This window comes from Scomber scombrus, chromosome 8, assembly GCF_963691925.1.
Source record: "Scomber scombrus chromosome 8, fScoSco1.1, whole genome shotgun sequence".
Classification (NCBI taxonomy): Eukaryota; Metazoa; Chordata; class Actinopteri; order Scombriformes; family Scombridae; genus Scomber; species Scomber scombrus.
In genome coordinates, this window is record NC_084977.1 from 24,297,605 (window position 1) to 24,312,755 (window position 15,151).

The 15,151-nt window shown below is 38.2% G+C and overlaps 1 protein-coding gene across 1 annotated transcript in view; it reads right to left on the minus strand.

The window, feature by feature from the left end:
• Nucleotides 1–7,063: 7,063 nt before the first annotated feature.
• Nucleotides 7,064–15,151, minus strand: part of cachd1 (cache domain containing 1) — an 86,890-nt gene continuing 78,802 nt past the window's right edge. The window contains exons 24-27 of the mRNA XM_062424497.1: nucleotides 14,522–14,683; nucleotides 13,412–13,489; nucleotides 13,113–13,214; nucleotides 7,064–7,958 (exon numbers count right to left, since the gene is read on the minus strand). Coding sequence (XP_062280481.1) covers nucleotides 7,714–7,958; nucleotides 13,113–13,214; nucleotides 13,412–13,489; nucleotides 14,522–14,683 — 587 coding nt within the window. The 3' untranslated portion in view covers nucleotides 7,064–7,713. The remainder of the gene's footprint in view (nucleotides 7,959–13,112; nucleotides 13,215–13,411; nucleotides 13,490–14,521; nucleotides 14,684–15,151) is intronic.

A 15,151-nucleotide genomic window follows, 5' to 3' on the forward strand; every position in this document is an offset into this window, starting at 1 on the left:
TCTCCAATTCATCCTTTACAAACACAGGTGTCCCTCTTAATATTAGAAAGACTAACTTGTTCACTGCACTGATGATTATGTTGTGCTGTAGCAGAGACACTGGGAGACAATTTTAAAAGAATGAAATTTGTGTAAAATGACGAGTAATGATCAAATCCAAATTAACAGGATTGTCATTTCGACGTGCAACAGGATTCAGCCTTATAGGTCACATCTCACAACAATGATTGCTTCCCCAAATACTGACTTGGACCATTAAATCATGTATAAACACACCGCTTTTTTCCAGTCGTGGATTGGTACACTAGTGAATATTTAAGGAGGCAGGATGGTGGTATTAACTCAAAATAAGTTAAAGAATGTGCCATCCAGTACAACGCCATACCGTTGTACTGGATGGCACATCCAGACAATATCTGGTAAAAGGGTCAATTCATTGCTTTTTTTTTTGTCTTTTCATTGGATTTTTTGAGAAAAAGAAACATATATAATATCAGCAAACTAATCTTATAATAAGTCCTAGACAAGCAGCTTTTATGTATTTATTATAGCCAACAGCAGAGAGATGGGGACTGACATGCAACAAAGGTTTGACACAAACTGGAGATGACATGGCTCTCGGTCACTGCTGAAGCCACTGCAGTTAAGGGGCATTTTTACTATCTTTATTCAAGAGCGTGATCTTTCAATTTGAGGGCATGATTTATTCATTTCATGTTCAGATTTTGTAATTATTCCCTTAAATCCTGTTCTTGCTCTCAAATAGCCCCAGCTTGCACTTAGATTTACTCTGCTTCTGCTTCTGTATGCTTGCATTTAGATATTGTTGCTTGCACAGATTTCCCACTCCAGCCTCATGTCCTATCCTCGTGCTCAGGCTGCTTCTGTGCAATCATGAAATGTCTGCTATCAGATTTCTGCTCTGCTCTCTGATTTTTGGTGTAATTATCCTGTCAAAATTCCCAAACCAATAGAATGTCAGGTGTAGTGTTGACCAATGAAATGATAACTGCCTGTGAGGTCGCATTTGCTACGTAGACAGTCCCTTTCTTGCTCTCTAGTGCTTTATTAAATACTTCCCTTGCTTTCTTGTATGATTTTTGGAATAAAATATTTATACCAGCGTCTGTACTTTTTCTTTTGCGTATAGATAGTGCTTTACTAATAGATAGCCATGTAGCACACCAGCCTCCCGTCTGTGTGATAGAGGAGGAAACAACGTCACCCTCATGACTCAGGAGCGGGAGTCTAGGGGATCACCAAAGGCAAAGACCTCAAGTAAGGTTTTTATTTTAATGGTGCTATTGCTTCCTTTAAATTGAATTGGTTAAGACATATATTCAGCATGAGAATACACCCATAACAATATGTTTAGTTTTCAAGTGTTGTATGTTACACTGTTGCGGTATTTCAGTGTTTAGGAATGGGAAAAGTACCAAGTAGAATGAACTAGATAACACATTAGGACAGTAAAAAACAAAAGTACTCATTTTAAAAATGCAATATACATACACAGTGTACCAGTGGTCCTTTTATTCCAAACGTCATTCAGAAAACAAGGGAAGTACATTTAAGAAAGCCCAGGAGAGTGGGAGTGGACCACGGTTAAAGAGTAACTGTCTATTAAAGAAGTAAAGCAAACAATCCACAAGTACACCTGGCCCTCCATTGATTGGGGGATTTTGACAGCTTTATTGTACAAAAAAAAATCAAGAGCAGAGCAGAAATCTGAGAGCAGATGTTTGACTAGCGCACAGAAGCAGCCTGAGTGTGAGGAGGCGGGCTGAAGTTGGAGCACGAAATCTGTGCAATCAACATGAGTGCAAGGATATACCGTAGTTTGAGAAGAAGCAAAGCAAATCTAAGTGCAAGCCAGGGCTATTTGAGTTCAAGGGCAGGGTTTTGGGGGGAAAAGAATTACAAAAATCTCAATGTCAAATCAATAAATTGTGTTCGCAAAGTGAAAGACCACACTCTGCAAGATAAAAAAAAACCCATAAAACATCATACTGCTCCATCCCCCAAACCAAAGCAGCCAGTTATATTGTGTCAGAAACATGTTGCCTTTCCATCTGTGGTTATTTGTACAGAACAGCCTCATAAATAACGGATAGGGTCTTCCAGGCAATATGTACCAAAATGTTTCTCCGCTCGCAAACTGCATGACCTATGACCAATGGCTTGAAAACACTGAAAAAAGCATTCTCTTTGTTGAACAGATTGTACCTCAATGACTGGTTTACTCTAAAAGGCCTTATTCTGGTAGCAGGGTTCAAGAACCAAAATACCGACACTGGTTACATTCTTTCATTTAAATTAAACCTTTGTTCCTTTGAATATTAAACATGATAAAAGTTGTATATTTTCACTTTTTTTTTAATTCTCAATTTCACTTCCAGTATGGTGGAGACATGGGTCTTCATATTGAAAAAGTGTGTCGACGCCAGTCATCTATCCCAGTTAAACATAGTGTTAGACAGTTCTACATGTTATTAAAATACTCCCTGCTAAACAAGGCCAGGAAACCTCTGAAGAGCAGATTTTTGTTGTGTCCTAAATGTCCCTGCGTGAACCAGAGAGAATAATATAGGGACATCAGACAATTTTACTCTGCTGTCACTGACTGTGGCTACGAGGTCAGGTACTTTATTGAGAATACAGACACAAAATCCCCTGCAGATAATCTCCCTGGTTTACTGTGTGTAAAGGGGGTTTGTGGGTGACCTGTTTCATGACCTCCAAGGTAAGAACAAAATGGCCATCCTAACATGGAAAAACACAACTGGCAACATTTTGATTTAAATATAAAAAATTAAGCATAATATTTCTATTTTACCATCACGTTAGATAAATTGGCTGCAATGTTGACTGAAGTCTTGAATAAATTGAGTTTGCGTTTCTTCCTATATTTGTATGTTTCTTCCAGCAGTCCAAATGCATTCAGGTCAGGTGTAAAGGAGACCTTTCTGCATAACTCATCATTTTGTACTTAGTAATACATCATTGTATTGTTACAGACTACACATTCTGCTGTCATGTATCTAATGAAAGAGATCAAAGAGACCAAACAGAGCTAAAAGGAAAGTGAATATTGAGTTTACATTGATCTTGTAGCAAGACACATGGCTCTCATGGGATGGTAATGTTGCTCCATGTTTTCTGGATGTGCAAGTAACCATATGCTATCCTGTTTGCTAGCTAACTTCATAAAGATAATAAATAAGTGTTTTCAGATTGTTGTGGAGTAAAAACAGGGTTCTTTCTGTTCTGTGGCATTTTATTTGAACTTCATATCAAAATCATCATAGCAGGGATGGCAAAGGTGTAACTAATTACAATAATGATGTCCCTCATTCCATTTAACTGTCCTAAAATGCCAGTGAGAAAAACACACACAACAGAACGAAAAACACAGGTGCCATTAACAGCATTAATGATGGCTGCATTCTGCTTTTTCCAAATGTATGATTCTGGTTAATGCATGATTGAACTAAGCTATTGCTAATGTAACCAGTCCCATCTATGCTCTTCCTGCTATGATGATTAAATATATTTTCTTGTTTCTTTTCATCCGTTTATCTTTGTGTTGTAGACTGTTTCCGTACATTTAATTATCTTCAATTTAAACTTTAAACTTGTAGCAGCTCTTCTCACTTACTAATATATATATATATATATATATATATATATATATATATATATATATATATATATATATATATATATATATATATAATATAATATAATAATATAATATAATATAATATATAATATAATATATATATATATATATATATATTTTTTTTTTTAACAGTACATTTCATTAAAAAAAATGTATTTAGGGTTTCTTAATATTTTTGGTTGTTATGCACCACAACACCAAGGCAAATTTCTTGTATGTGCAAAACCTGTTTCTGAATCTGAAACATTTTATAGATCAAACAACTAATCAATTACTTGAGAAAATAACTGACAGATTGATCTGTAATGAAAATGATCAGACGCAGCCCTTACTTCAAGCCATGCCCCAATCAGTGGTACCACAGCATGTGTTTAGCTTTTGACAGACAATAGAAAACATCTGCTTTGACATTGGGATTTTGAGATTGGAGCATGGCCTACAGCCAGCATAAATAAAAATGTAAACCTCCAGTGAGCAGTGCAGCAGCACTTTGCTTAGCTATATGCTTCATTGTAGATTTACCCACCAAAACACCCTCACAAATATTGTATGGAATACAAACCAGACAGGCAATTTAAGTGTAAAATGGACTTTATCACATTCACATTGCAATAAATCTCAATGTGATAACTTTATATGATACAGGAGGGGGGTGATGTACACATGTTCCTTCAGTACATTAATTAATGCGATTCAGAGTGTTCTGTATACACACACACATATACTTGTTTACAACAGCTGGTAAATACTGTTTAAAAGCTCTCCAGAAAAAAATGTCTTTGACAACAAACTCAATTTGGAGGAAAAAAAGCCTCAACACACACATCCAAAGATATCTGCAAGACTGCATTGATCTAAAGATTGCTCTGAAATGCTACAAGACTGATTCGATGTCAGACTGAACAGAGAGCATGTACCATATGAAGAGGTGAAAACAGGACTTTTTTGTGTTGTTGTTAATGACTGTGGGTTTAAACCTAGCATATAACAGGAACCGTTAATAAATCCGGGTTATACTCACAAACCTCCATCAGTAACTGGTCGAATGGAATAATAATGGTGATGAACTGGAATATTTCACCCACTAAACACATCCATTGAGTTCTAGAACAGTGGTATTATGAAGTGAGGATGTACTAGGCAATACCGACATGTAATGTAGGTTTTAATCTTTTGGCTCTATCAGAGTTTATCATTTTTTCCACACTTTTGTAGCTGAAGCTTTAATGAGCTAAAATTGGGTGAGTTGATGCAAATATTCTACTAAAGTGACAAACATACAACAGAAACTGTAAATGAATGTGATTTTCAGTCTTAAGTAGCAAAGAACCATAGCAGCCTACTGTAAACCCCAAATCTACTACACTGTTGTTATTTTGGTCATTACTCAGTGAAAAAGATGAAGTACCGTTATTTTTGTGATCTAGAATTAGTTTATGGAGAGATAAGCTTTCTTTGACATTTTGAAAACACACAATAAAACTTTAAAAACTAGAAGTCTCTCAAACATAAAAGTGTGTATTAATTTTTCCAAGTACTGACTTCCATCCAATATGGACCTAAAGAAAAATAAAACCAAAAAAAAAAACATCCAAGGCATCAAAAATATAGTGAGACACCATGAACAGACAATTCAATATCAACCCGAATATCTGAGCATCATTTGAAGCATACATCATGTCTTACCAACATAAAAAAATGGAGTGTACAGGACATTAATAGCTATTTGTGATTCTGTATTTACACTTCATAATGAATCTCTGAAAAAACAATAGACATTTTTGCACCCAGAAATAAATGGATGCCACACTGACATGATTTGACCAGTTGAACAATCAAACCCACTAAGCACAGATCGGGTCAAGTGACGCTTCATCAGAATAAAAATAAGTGGATTTTTCTCAATCATAATTATTTAACCTATATTCTCTAATACTATCTTGAAAAATACAACAATGCATTCAATGAAAAGGTTCCAAGTGGATAATCATTCGTTCTTCTCACACACACACACACACACACACACACACACACACACACACACACACACACACACACACACACACACACACACACACACACACACACACACACACACACACACACACACACACACACACACACACACACACACACACACACACCAGAGATGCGTAGAAAAGATATTTTGAGTGGTTAACCACAGAGGAGCTGACAGATGGGTGTAACCTCTGTACAACAACAGCAGCATCTCTCCCTTTCTCACTCTTTGATGAGCGGGAGACTACGTCTTGGGCATTCATGTAAATTCAACTTGTTTTTCACAAAATGCAGCACACAGCGTTAACGTACATACACTATCTGCTTGGCAACACAGGCAAACAAAAAGTAGTAAAATGGGAAAAAACATTCTGTACTGGTTTTGTGACTCAGGCAGGTAGAGAGGACATGACTCAGTCTCTGTCAATCAAGACCACTGTGAGGGTCCCCAATTATCCTTACACACCAAATCCCCAGCAGCGACTAAAGCCAGGGGATGTATTGCTGGTGTTAGTTTTTCTCTTCCCTCCTCCATCCCCGGGGGGCTTAAAAAGGCCAGTGAGCATCCAAGTTCTGCCTCCCAATAGAGAGGACATGTCCAGAATAAGGATAATCAGCACAGCAAGTCTTACCTTGAAGGAACACACAGACCCCAGTGACTCAGAAGTGTGAAAACAGATAGAAAAATGTGCTGTGTATGTCAAAGACCAGCTCCTTCTAACTGCTCTGACACAGGATATGATTAAGGCTCATTGTTTTTGTGTTTTACCAAACAATTAAAAATACCTTGATTTTTATTGTTGTTGAAAAAAGACGATCTGATTTTCACTCTGCTTAAAGAACAGGATCCTCTGGTGGAGAGCACAGCTCAGAGTACAGTGTGCTTCTAGTAACAGAAAGCAAATGAGCTTGGACTATTGTAGTGATATTCCTAAAATTCAAAATAAAACATAAATCCAAAGTTTGGGGGAGAAATAAATGAAAATGAAAATAATGAGCTTATGACATGATGCATTAGTTACAGGGAGTGTGTATGTGAATATCACTTGACTAGCTGCAGCTGTTTGCTCATCTGTCCTGCAATCTACCTCTTTAATAAATAGTAGAAAAATAATCTTTTCCTCTTAATAGTTTTTTTTTTTACGTATTCATGTGGATAAGATACATTTTTTTTTGTATTGTGAAGTTCATGGATATTCATGAAAATGTCCATATATTTAAAAAACAAAAAACAAAACCCCTTTCATATAAGGCCAGCAGCCACTCCTTTGGAAAAAGGCAGCAACTTTCAAAGATGACCAACTTTGGAGTGTCAAACTGCGTGAGTTGGCACTGAGTGTCAAGAGCCTGGGAAAGTAACGTTGTAACTGAATCGATCATAGAATCCCACATTAGATCAAGGTTGGTGTTGGAAATGCAGTATTTTAAGTCTTCATCAGAGATGTCCAGCAGTGTTCAAAAATGTAGGGAGTGCTCTGTTCCCCTCCTGCCAATTACCACAAGTGGGCTTAGTGGGGAAACAACCTGTGTGCAGCTTAGGAGGGAGCCACACAGAGAAAGTGGTCCCATCAGGCTCTAGATTTAATTTAATTATCCACTGGTTCTATAAAAGTGTTTGCACTGGCCTTCCACATGAAAATGAAGAACTTTGTCCTCCCTCAAGGCTTTTAGGTTCCAGTTGTGCCCTCTCCTTAATGAAGGCCGATGAATGGGCTCAAACTTCTTTTGTTTGATCCCAAAGGGTTTTTGTGTGCTCTTACAGAGTCTCGAATGCGAATGGATGGGGTTCAATGAGAAAAGATTGAGATGGAGATGTTGGCAGAATGAGACCATGAGGCTAATACTCATGTTAAGCTAAACATCCATTCATGGCAGAGTTTCCAGGCACCATCCATCCTGACAGTACCCAAGGAGTGCCATTTAATCAAGCACAAATGTTTTTAAAAATAGTCTGTAATAAAAAAACCCAAACAGTTCCATCCCTGGAAGGAGGGCGCAGATCACACTGAAGATCAGCACTCTGCGTCCACACTGTGCACGGTTACTGCAGCTTGCAGGTGGTGCGTGTGCATCGGGTGGTGGTGCGTGTGCGTGTGCCGGTAGGGGTGGAACTTGTGGCTAAGCAACGCAGCCGTCTGGGGAGGCGTGTCCAGGTCCAGGTCGTCGTCGTGATTTCCAACGTCGACGCCTGCTGAGAGCGGGTCGTTGTTGCCGGGTGGATTCTCGCTGTCCTCCTGTGGACTCATGGTGCTATAGCCTGGAGACATAAAACAAGATAGCATTAGTGGACTATTACCACTTTTACAACTCTCAAATAAATGTTGTCAGAGCACACGGCCCTGGTGTGACGCACAGTCTCTCAACTTGGGTTAAGGACCCCATGTGGCCTCACCTGATAAGCAGATGGGGCCAGCAGAAATTCCCTGAACACTTTTGAAAAAAAGAATATAAAAGTATGCTCCATGAAACTGTAATTGCTAGATCATTACTTTTTATTTTATTTTTTTTATTGCTTGGCATTGTTAGCCTTTGATAGTGTAAAGATGGGAAATGTGGGGCGAGACAGAGGGTTATGAAACGTAAAAAAAATGTCCCTGGCTGGAATCACACAGAGGACACTGCAGTTATGTGTTATGCGCTTTAACAATGAGGCTACCAAAACATCCTTGATTTGCATGTTTTACCTCAAAATGCACATCCACTCAAGTTTTCAATGAAAAAAAGGCAACAAAAAATAAACCACCATCATATTATATAGCAAGCCTAATTCAGACACTGGTAGTCAAGCAAACGCGATGTACTTGCCAGTTACATGTATACCAGTTTGGCATAGCTACAATGCACTGAAAAGAAATGGGAATATGCCGTAAAAGAAACAACTCAGCAAATGACACCCTCCAGTCGTAGACATTCAGCACAGAAACATTCATGTGAATACATGGTAACACATAAAGCCTCTGAAAGCATTACATAATTACTCTTTGATGGCACATTGACAACTTAAAAAACCCTATGGGCAATTCCTCCTTATGTCTTCAGAAAATCTCATACAATGTGGGGAAAAAAAGAAGAAGATGCATGCATATTTATAACCAGTTCCCTACACATTTTGCACATACGTTCAGCCTCAGGATATAGAAACACAAGCCAACATGGCAGTTAGGATACGTTGGTAACTGGAACAGTGGGAGGGCAATACTGCTTTCATAAAGAAAAGCGATTAGTGGGTCAGAGAAAAAAGTACATAAGTGATTAAACTTTAAAAGCACAAAATGTAATGATAATAAAATATTTCTTAGGTTCTGAAAGCTTTATGAGTCTTACAGCAACTAACTGCCAGTGAACCTTGCATCTCTGCGTTTAACTTTAATTTTTTCACTAACTTCAATTTCATCTTCTGAGTGGGTTTCATCAACTTCAAAGCCATTAAATACATGGTCTGACTTTTTTAATTTTAGGAACTGATCTGGAAATAACCCTCCTTTCCTTAAGTCCTTTAGTGCTGCCTTTTTTCAACATGCTGCACGATGGCAACATCAATCTGTTATTACTGATGAGCAAACAACCCTGTAAGCCTGAGTACCTCGATGATTATATTTAGGAAAAAAATGCTGCCATTCTGGATGATGAAACATCAAACCTCCAGAGAAACTGAACCAAGTGCTTTATGAGCATGTGTGTGCGTGGGTGTGCATATGTATATAATAGTGTGTGTGTCATGTAAATTTAAGTATGTGCATGTGTGTGTCTGACCGGCCAAATTTATCGACTAACAATATCTTCTATACTCCAAACATCTAAACCATCAAGTGAATGAATGTGATCCTACAACATTCTTATTTCTCATGGCTTTTGGAGTTCATAGTATCATGCAGAAATCTTGTTTTGTATTGGCTGACCCCAAGCGAAAGTTGAACAACACCAGGACCAAGCCAAAAAAAAAGATCTGCTTTCATTATGTTCTTGTGGTGTTGTACATGTGGTGACATGTAAAACAAAGTAATGTTCAGTATGTATCACTAAGGTGTCCTAAAATCATGTTCTAAAGTCAAACCGACAAGCTTTCCAATAATTTCCCCACCTTGATTTTCAGAAGATTAGCTGGGCTTTGATACCAAAAGAGAGAACGCTGACAAAGAACAGGAGAGACAGAGGAATGAGCAAAGGGAATGACAAGGAGGGAAAGGAGGGGAAGAAGAGAGAAAGAGAGAGGAAGGGAGGGATTAAACGAAAGGGAGGGATGGAGACTTCAAAGAAGTTCCAGACATGGAAGGTGCCAACTTCAGCCCAGTTTATCCCCTTTTCCCACAAGCAAGAGCCAGAATTTCAGGCAGGTCTACAGCTAACTGTGTCCTGTTGACAATTTTCAGCTGCACCAGGTGAAGGAGAGCAAAAGTCTACCTTAATACCGAGAGATGTGACTAACTAGCGTGTGATTGTAGCTTGGAGATTGTAGCTCCAAATTTCTAATTATGATTGGACCTTTGAGATTTCCAAACATTTGTAGTTTTTCCTTTTAACAGCTGGAAATAAAACTAGTCTAAATCTCAGACACAAATCCTAAATAGAGTTTAAAGACACCTTAAAGACATCGAGATTAAATCACAAATTGAATGTTGACTGAAAACTGTATTTGTGTTTGACATATTGGGAAATGCTCTTATTCACTTTCTTGCTAATAGATAAGAAGATCACTCTCATAAATGTGCATTAACTATGTAGCTACTGCCATCAGCTATTAATACTTAATATTAAATGACAATATGTCTTTTATCCTCTTTTACTACATAGGTTTTAATTTTTTTAAGGATATGTTTTTGGGAATTTTTGCCAGTCGACCTTAGACAAGTAGGGATGAAACGAGGGTCCCCATGTGGAATTGAACCTGAGGCATTGAGGTTATGTGGCATGCACTGTAATCATTCAGCTACCATAACGATCTATTCGTTAACTACTTTTAACATTGTGTGTTTCCTGCTGCTCTGTTGTGGTGTAACTTCTGTTTTACATTTGCTTATCTGCAGTATGTAGAGCATCTTTGAGTGCCTTTAAAAGCAATATATTAATAACATGTATTATAATTAATGCTATAGCAGCCAATGACCGTAGCTTAGCATAAATACTGAAAAACAGGGGAAAAGCTAGCATGACTGTCAAAAAAGGAAAGAAGTCCACCTACCAGCACCTGTAATGCTCACTTATTAAGTCATTACATCTCATTTGTTAAATCTGTGCAAATACGACAAACTGAGGTAGTGTTGGGTGGTGATGGAGAGCATTATATTGAAAACTGTTCCTAGTATTTTGTCCACTCCGTTAACATACGTGAGGGGGGCAAAATATAAGGAAGGAACACTTTTGCTTGGTGAGTGTATATAATTAATATCTGTCTCTTGCTCTCTGTACATATTGACTATACGGTCTAAAGCAGTTCCAAAATCACTCACTGAACAGATTTTCAGCTCTGATCCTCTGCTACATGTAGCCTCTGCGTACATGCGTGTATCATCATACCCTTTGGCGGTATGAGTGAGTGGATTGTGGTAGGAGGGCACCGAGCAGAGAGGAGCAGCAACTTTGCAGCATCAACTTGGTAATGAATTTATTTTAATCCCTGACAGACTAACACCCCCTCTTTCCATTATTTTAACTCATCTTTTTCTCTGTCCCTGTCCTCTTGTCTTTGCATTTCCCTCCCATTTCCCTTCTTTCATCATTTTTACATCTCTACATCTCTCCACTTGTCCTCCAATTTAATTTTTTTTCTTTCTCATGCCAATTACACAACATATGTTGGTCTTTCCTGTCCATTTATCTAGACTGCTCATTTGATTAGCCCCTCTTAATCACTTTGTTATGCCCTATCTTCAATTATTTTTAAACATTTGTTTTGCAGATATTTGTAAATTATGCTACGGATTAAAGACTTTCACTTAATTGTAAAATGATCTTTAATTAGTGCGTACTATCAAATGATGATCATGCAGCAGGGCCGGATATAATCTTCCACGAACTATCTTCAAACTAATCCTTTTTCTCTCTGTCGTCATCAGTTATACAATAAGTAACAGAGACACTCATTGCCAGGAAGTGAAGTGATGCCACATGTAGGTGTTAAGAGCCCTTGTGGGTGAAACTGTCCGTCCACACTAGTCGAGTGTCAGACTTGCAAGTTCTAAAGAGAACATGAGCAACTCTCCCAGAGCTACAGATGAGAGAAAGCAAGGTTCTGAGCTGTGATATAATGAAAAGAAAATGCCAGAAGCTGTACTGCTGCCAAAGAACGAGAGATGTTTTATTTTTTTATTAAAGGTCATTCCCAAGTCCAAAATGTGCAATTTTTTGACAATGTAGCTAACATTTATTATGTCATGTTTTATGTTCCCAATATAATTTTTTTTTAGTAAAATATCCTAAATTTATAGAAAAGAAACTTTACTTAATTCTTTGTCGTTTCTATAGCCCTGGGTCACTGTGGGAGCCGGCAAAGCAGGGCAATCCATCTCTTCCTAAGGGACCCTAAAGCTTTCTCATGCCAGGTGGAGTATGTAAACCCTCCAGCTTGTTCTGGGTCTATCACCAGCTTCTTTCAACACAAGATAGAAGTGGTTACCATTATGAGATCCCACTGAATATCTGAATATCAGAAACCCTGTGTTTTTGCACAGTTCAGCTCCTATGGTGGAGTTTGGTTCCAGAGCCCGTTGCTGTGTGGAGGTGCTGTTGCCCACATGGTCACATTTATATTAATATTCCAAATTCCCAGTTACGTATTCTTACTGTGCTTATATTGTTTTGGCCTGAGGCAAAATCTCAGCAGAACTCATGGGTGTTTTCTATTATTTTATGGAGTGCAGGATAGGTCACAAACAATAAAAAAATAAAACAAAAGACTGAATCATTTTACGCAAAGATTATTTTAGCCTGAACAAATGGTTGTGTAAGAGTAACGTAACAAGAATTGATCAGTTGCAAGAACCGCCTCCATGGAGAGCTGATTATGAGGGTGTTTCCTCCAGAGGGCAGAAAGGAAGTGAATGATGCATTAAAGCTCATGACCAATTATTGGAAATTTTATATAAAACAGTGCAGGTGTATTATTGGTGCTTCTTGTTCTGACTCAAAACTGTATCACTCAGTCTTCACTATATATAAATTCTGACAGCAACAGTATTGTGTATTCAGTTGAGTTAGACTAGATTTCACCTTTTAGATAACTATGCAAACATTACCAAGTTATAGGAATTTAAGAAAAAGTCAGTTTTGCTTTGTATCAGTGCTGATTTTCGACATGATACTATGCATGTACACACAGCTAGTGGTTTTGAATGTCATCATGCTTGTGCTTCTTTTGTAAGCATCCCCCTTGTCATTATTTATGTGCCTGTGAGAGATAGAGAATATTTCTTACCATGGTCACTCTCCGTCCCCGATCGTCCCCAGTACCTCCGTCTCCGCTCTGGAGTGTGAGTGTGCCTCTCGATCACCGCAGCAATAAATCGAGTATTACTTACTGGAAGTTAGGAGAGGACACAGGTCAACACAAGGGCCCTGTTTATTAAGCAAATACTTCTGCTGTACAATAGTAAACCCTAGGTAAGTTTAAAGCACTGTAATCACTGCATCCAAAGTATTTAAACCCTTGTAACTGTGGTAACATATGTTAAATACAAATCAATTTATATAAATTAAACATCCAACAAAACTTACTGATTCCTCTGTCCTCGTGGCTGTCTTCATCCCTCTCATCTCTTTCATTATCCAGGTTGGACATTCTTACTGACATTTCTGGTGCAACATTGAGGTGAAGAGAGTGGGAGGAAAGAAGAAGAAGTAGAAGACCAAGATGAGATAGATGCTACTATTTTAATATGTGAAGTATTGCAAACATGAAAAGTAGGAGTGATAAGTGAATAGGGTTAAAAGATCCAAACAAACCCACAACCCAAAAGCCAAAAGCTGGAGTGGATATCTGTGTGAAGATTACACTTAATATTCCAACTAGCTCTTCAGCCCAGATAATAACTAATCTAAAAATACATCTTCCTCGTCTTCGTCGTGGCTTAATAACCACGAGGAAAGCGTGTTCGTGTGTGTGTGTGTGTGTGTGTGTGTATATATATATTCAGTTTATACAAAAGGGAGGGTATACATGTAATATACTGTAATTTAGATTAATCTTGCCTTTGACCATGTGTGCTTGTGTGTAAAGCTGTGGAAGAGACTGAACATACCCAAACACACACACACACAAAGCTGAGCATTGCAATTTTCTAAGCAATTTTCTCAGTGTAATGCCTTGTGATAATGTAACGACATACACTCCACCATCTATTACAAGCTGTTTACCAAACTATCCGACTGAAGGTGACTAAGACTGAAGAGTTTTAATGAGACTATAATCTTGTTTGATGTTTTTGTCAATAACGCTGAGTAGTTACACAAATCATGCAGCAGCAGCTGCTGTGTGACGCTAATGTCAGCTGTTTAGCTCCAACAGCATTTGCCACACTGCTTGTTAATCACACAGCTTTAAAACTTTCTTTCTTAACACTGACAGTCAAAGAAATGTGAAGAGAAAAATATGAAGGGTAACACAAACAGCTATCAGATTTGTTTCCATTGTTGTTCTTGTTCTTTTAGTACCACAGGCCAACCAGTAGGTGTAAAGCATACAACAGAGTCCAGTGTTTAAACACTTTCTGGGAAAAAATATATTACAGCATGCTGTAAAAAGTGGCGACATTTCATGTAATATCTATAAGTTACAAAGATGTTAACATATTTCTACATATGTGTGTGTCCATCCTTCAGTCTTACCCTGTGCTGCCAATGGTGACATGTGCTGGTGTGAGCGCCTGTGGATTTGGTGTCTGTACGCATACACAGCAAGCACCAACACCATGATGCATCCCATGATGCCCCCAGCCACGGGACCCACAGGTGCACTCTTTATCATGTTGAGAGATGCCACCTCCTCGTCTGCAGAAGAAATAGAGAAGACAAAAGGTATTTAAGGGGTAATCCAAAGAATGAAGAAGTTATCCTCTAAGAAATTGCAAAGGATTTCAGTAAGCTTAAGAAGTGGCAATAAGACAAGCTGATACCATACAGTACAGGCTCAAATCTCAACTCTTGCTGCAATGCTAGTTTGCCTTCTGTTTTGACTCTATTCTGTCATCAGTGGGAACTGCTACAGAAGAATTATCTAACTGCAGCAGATGGTCGAGCTGTCCTTTGAGAAAAAACTGATTCAAAAACTGAAGAAACATAACAGAAAAGTTTGAGTGGACATTCTGAAATATTGGTTTTCAGTGATCTATAGTTCAGCTGGTCTGAGGACCCAGAAACAACGTGACTTGTGACTTCCTTTTGTTGCTGCTTGTTTGTTTCTTTACTCCACTGGCTGATGTTGTGCTTTACATTTTTTAAAGCCTGATATCTGTGGAA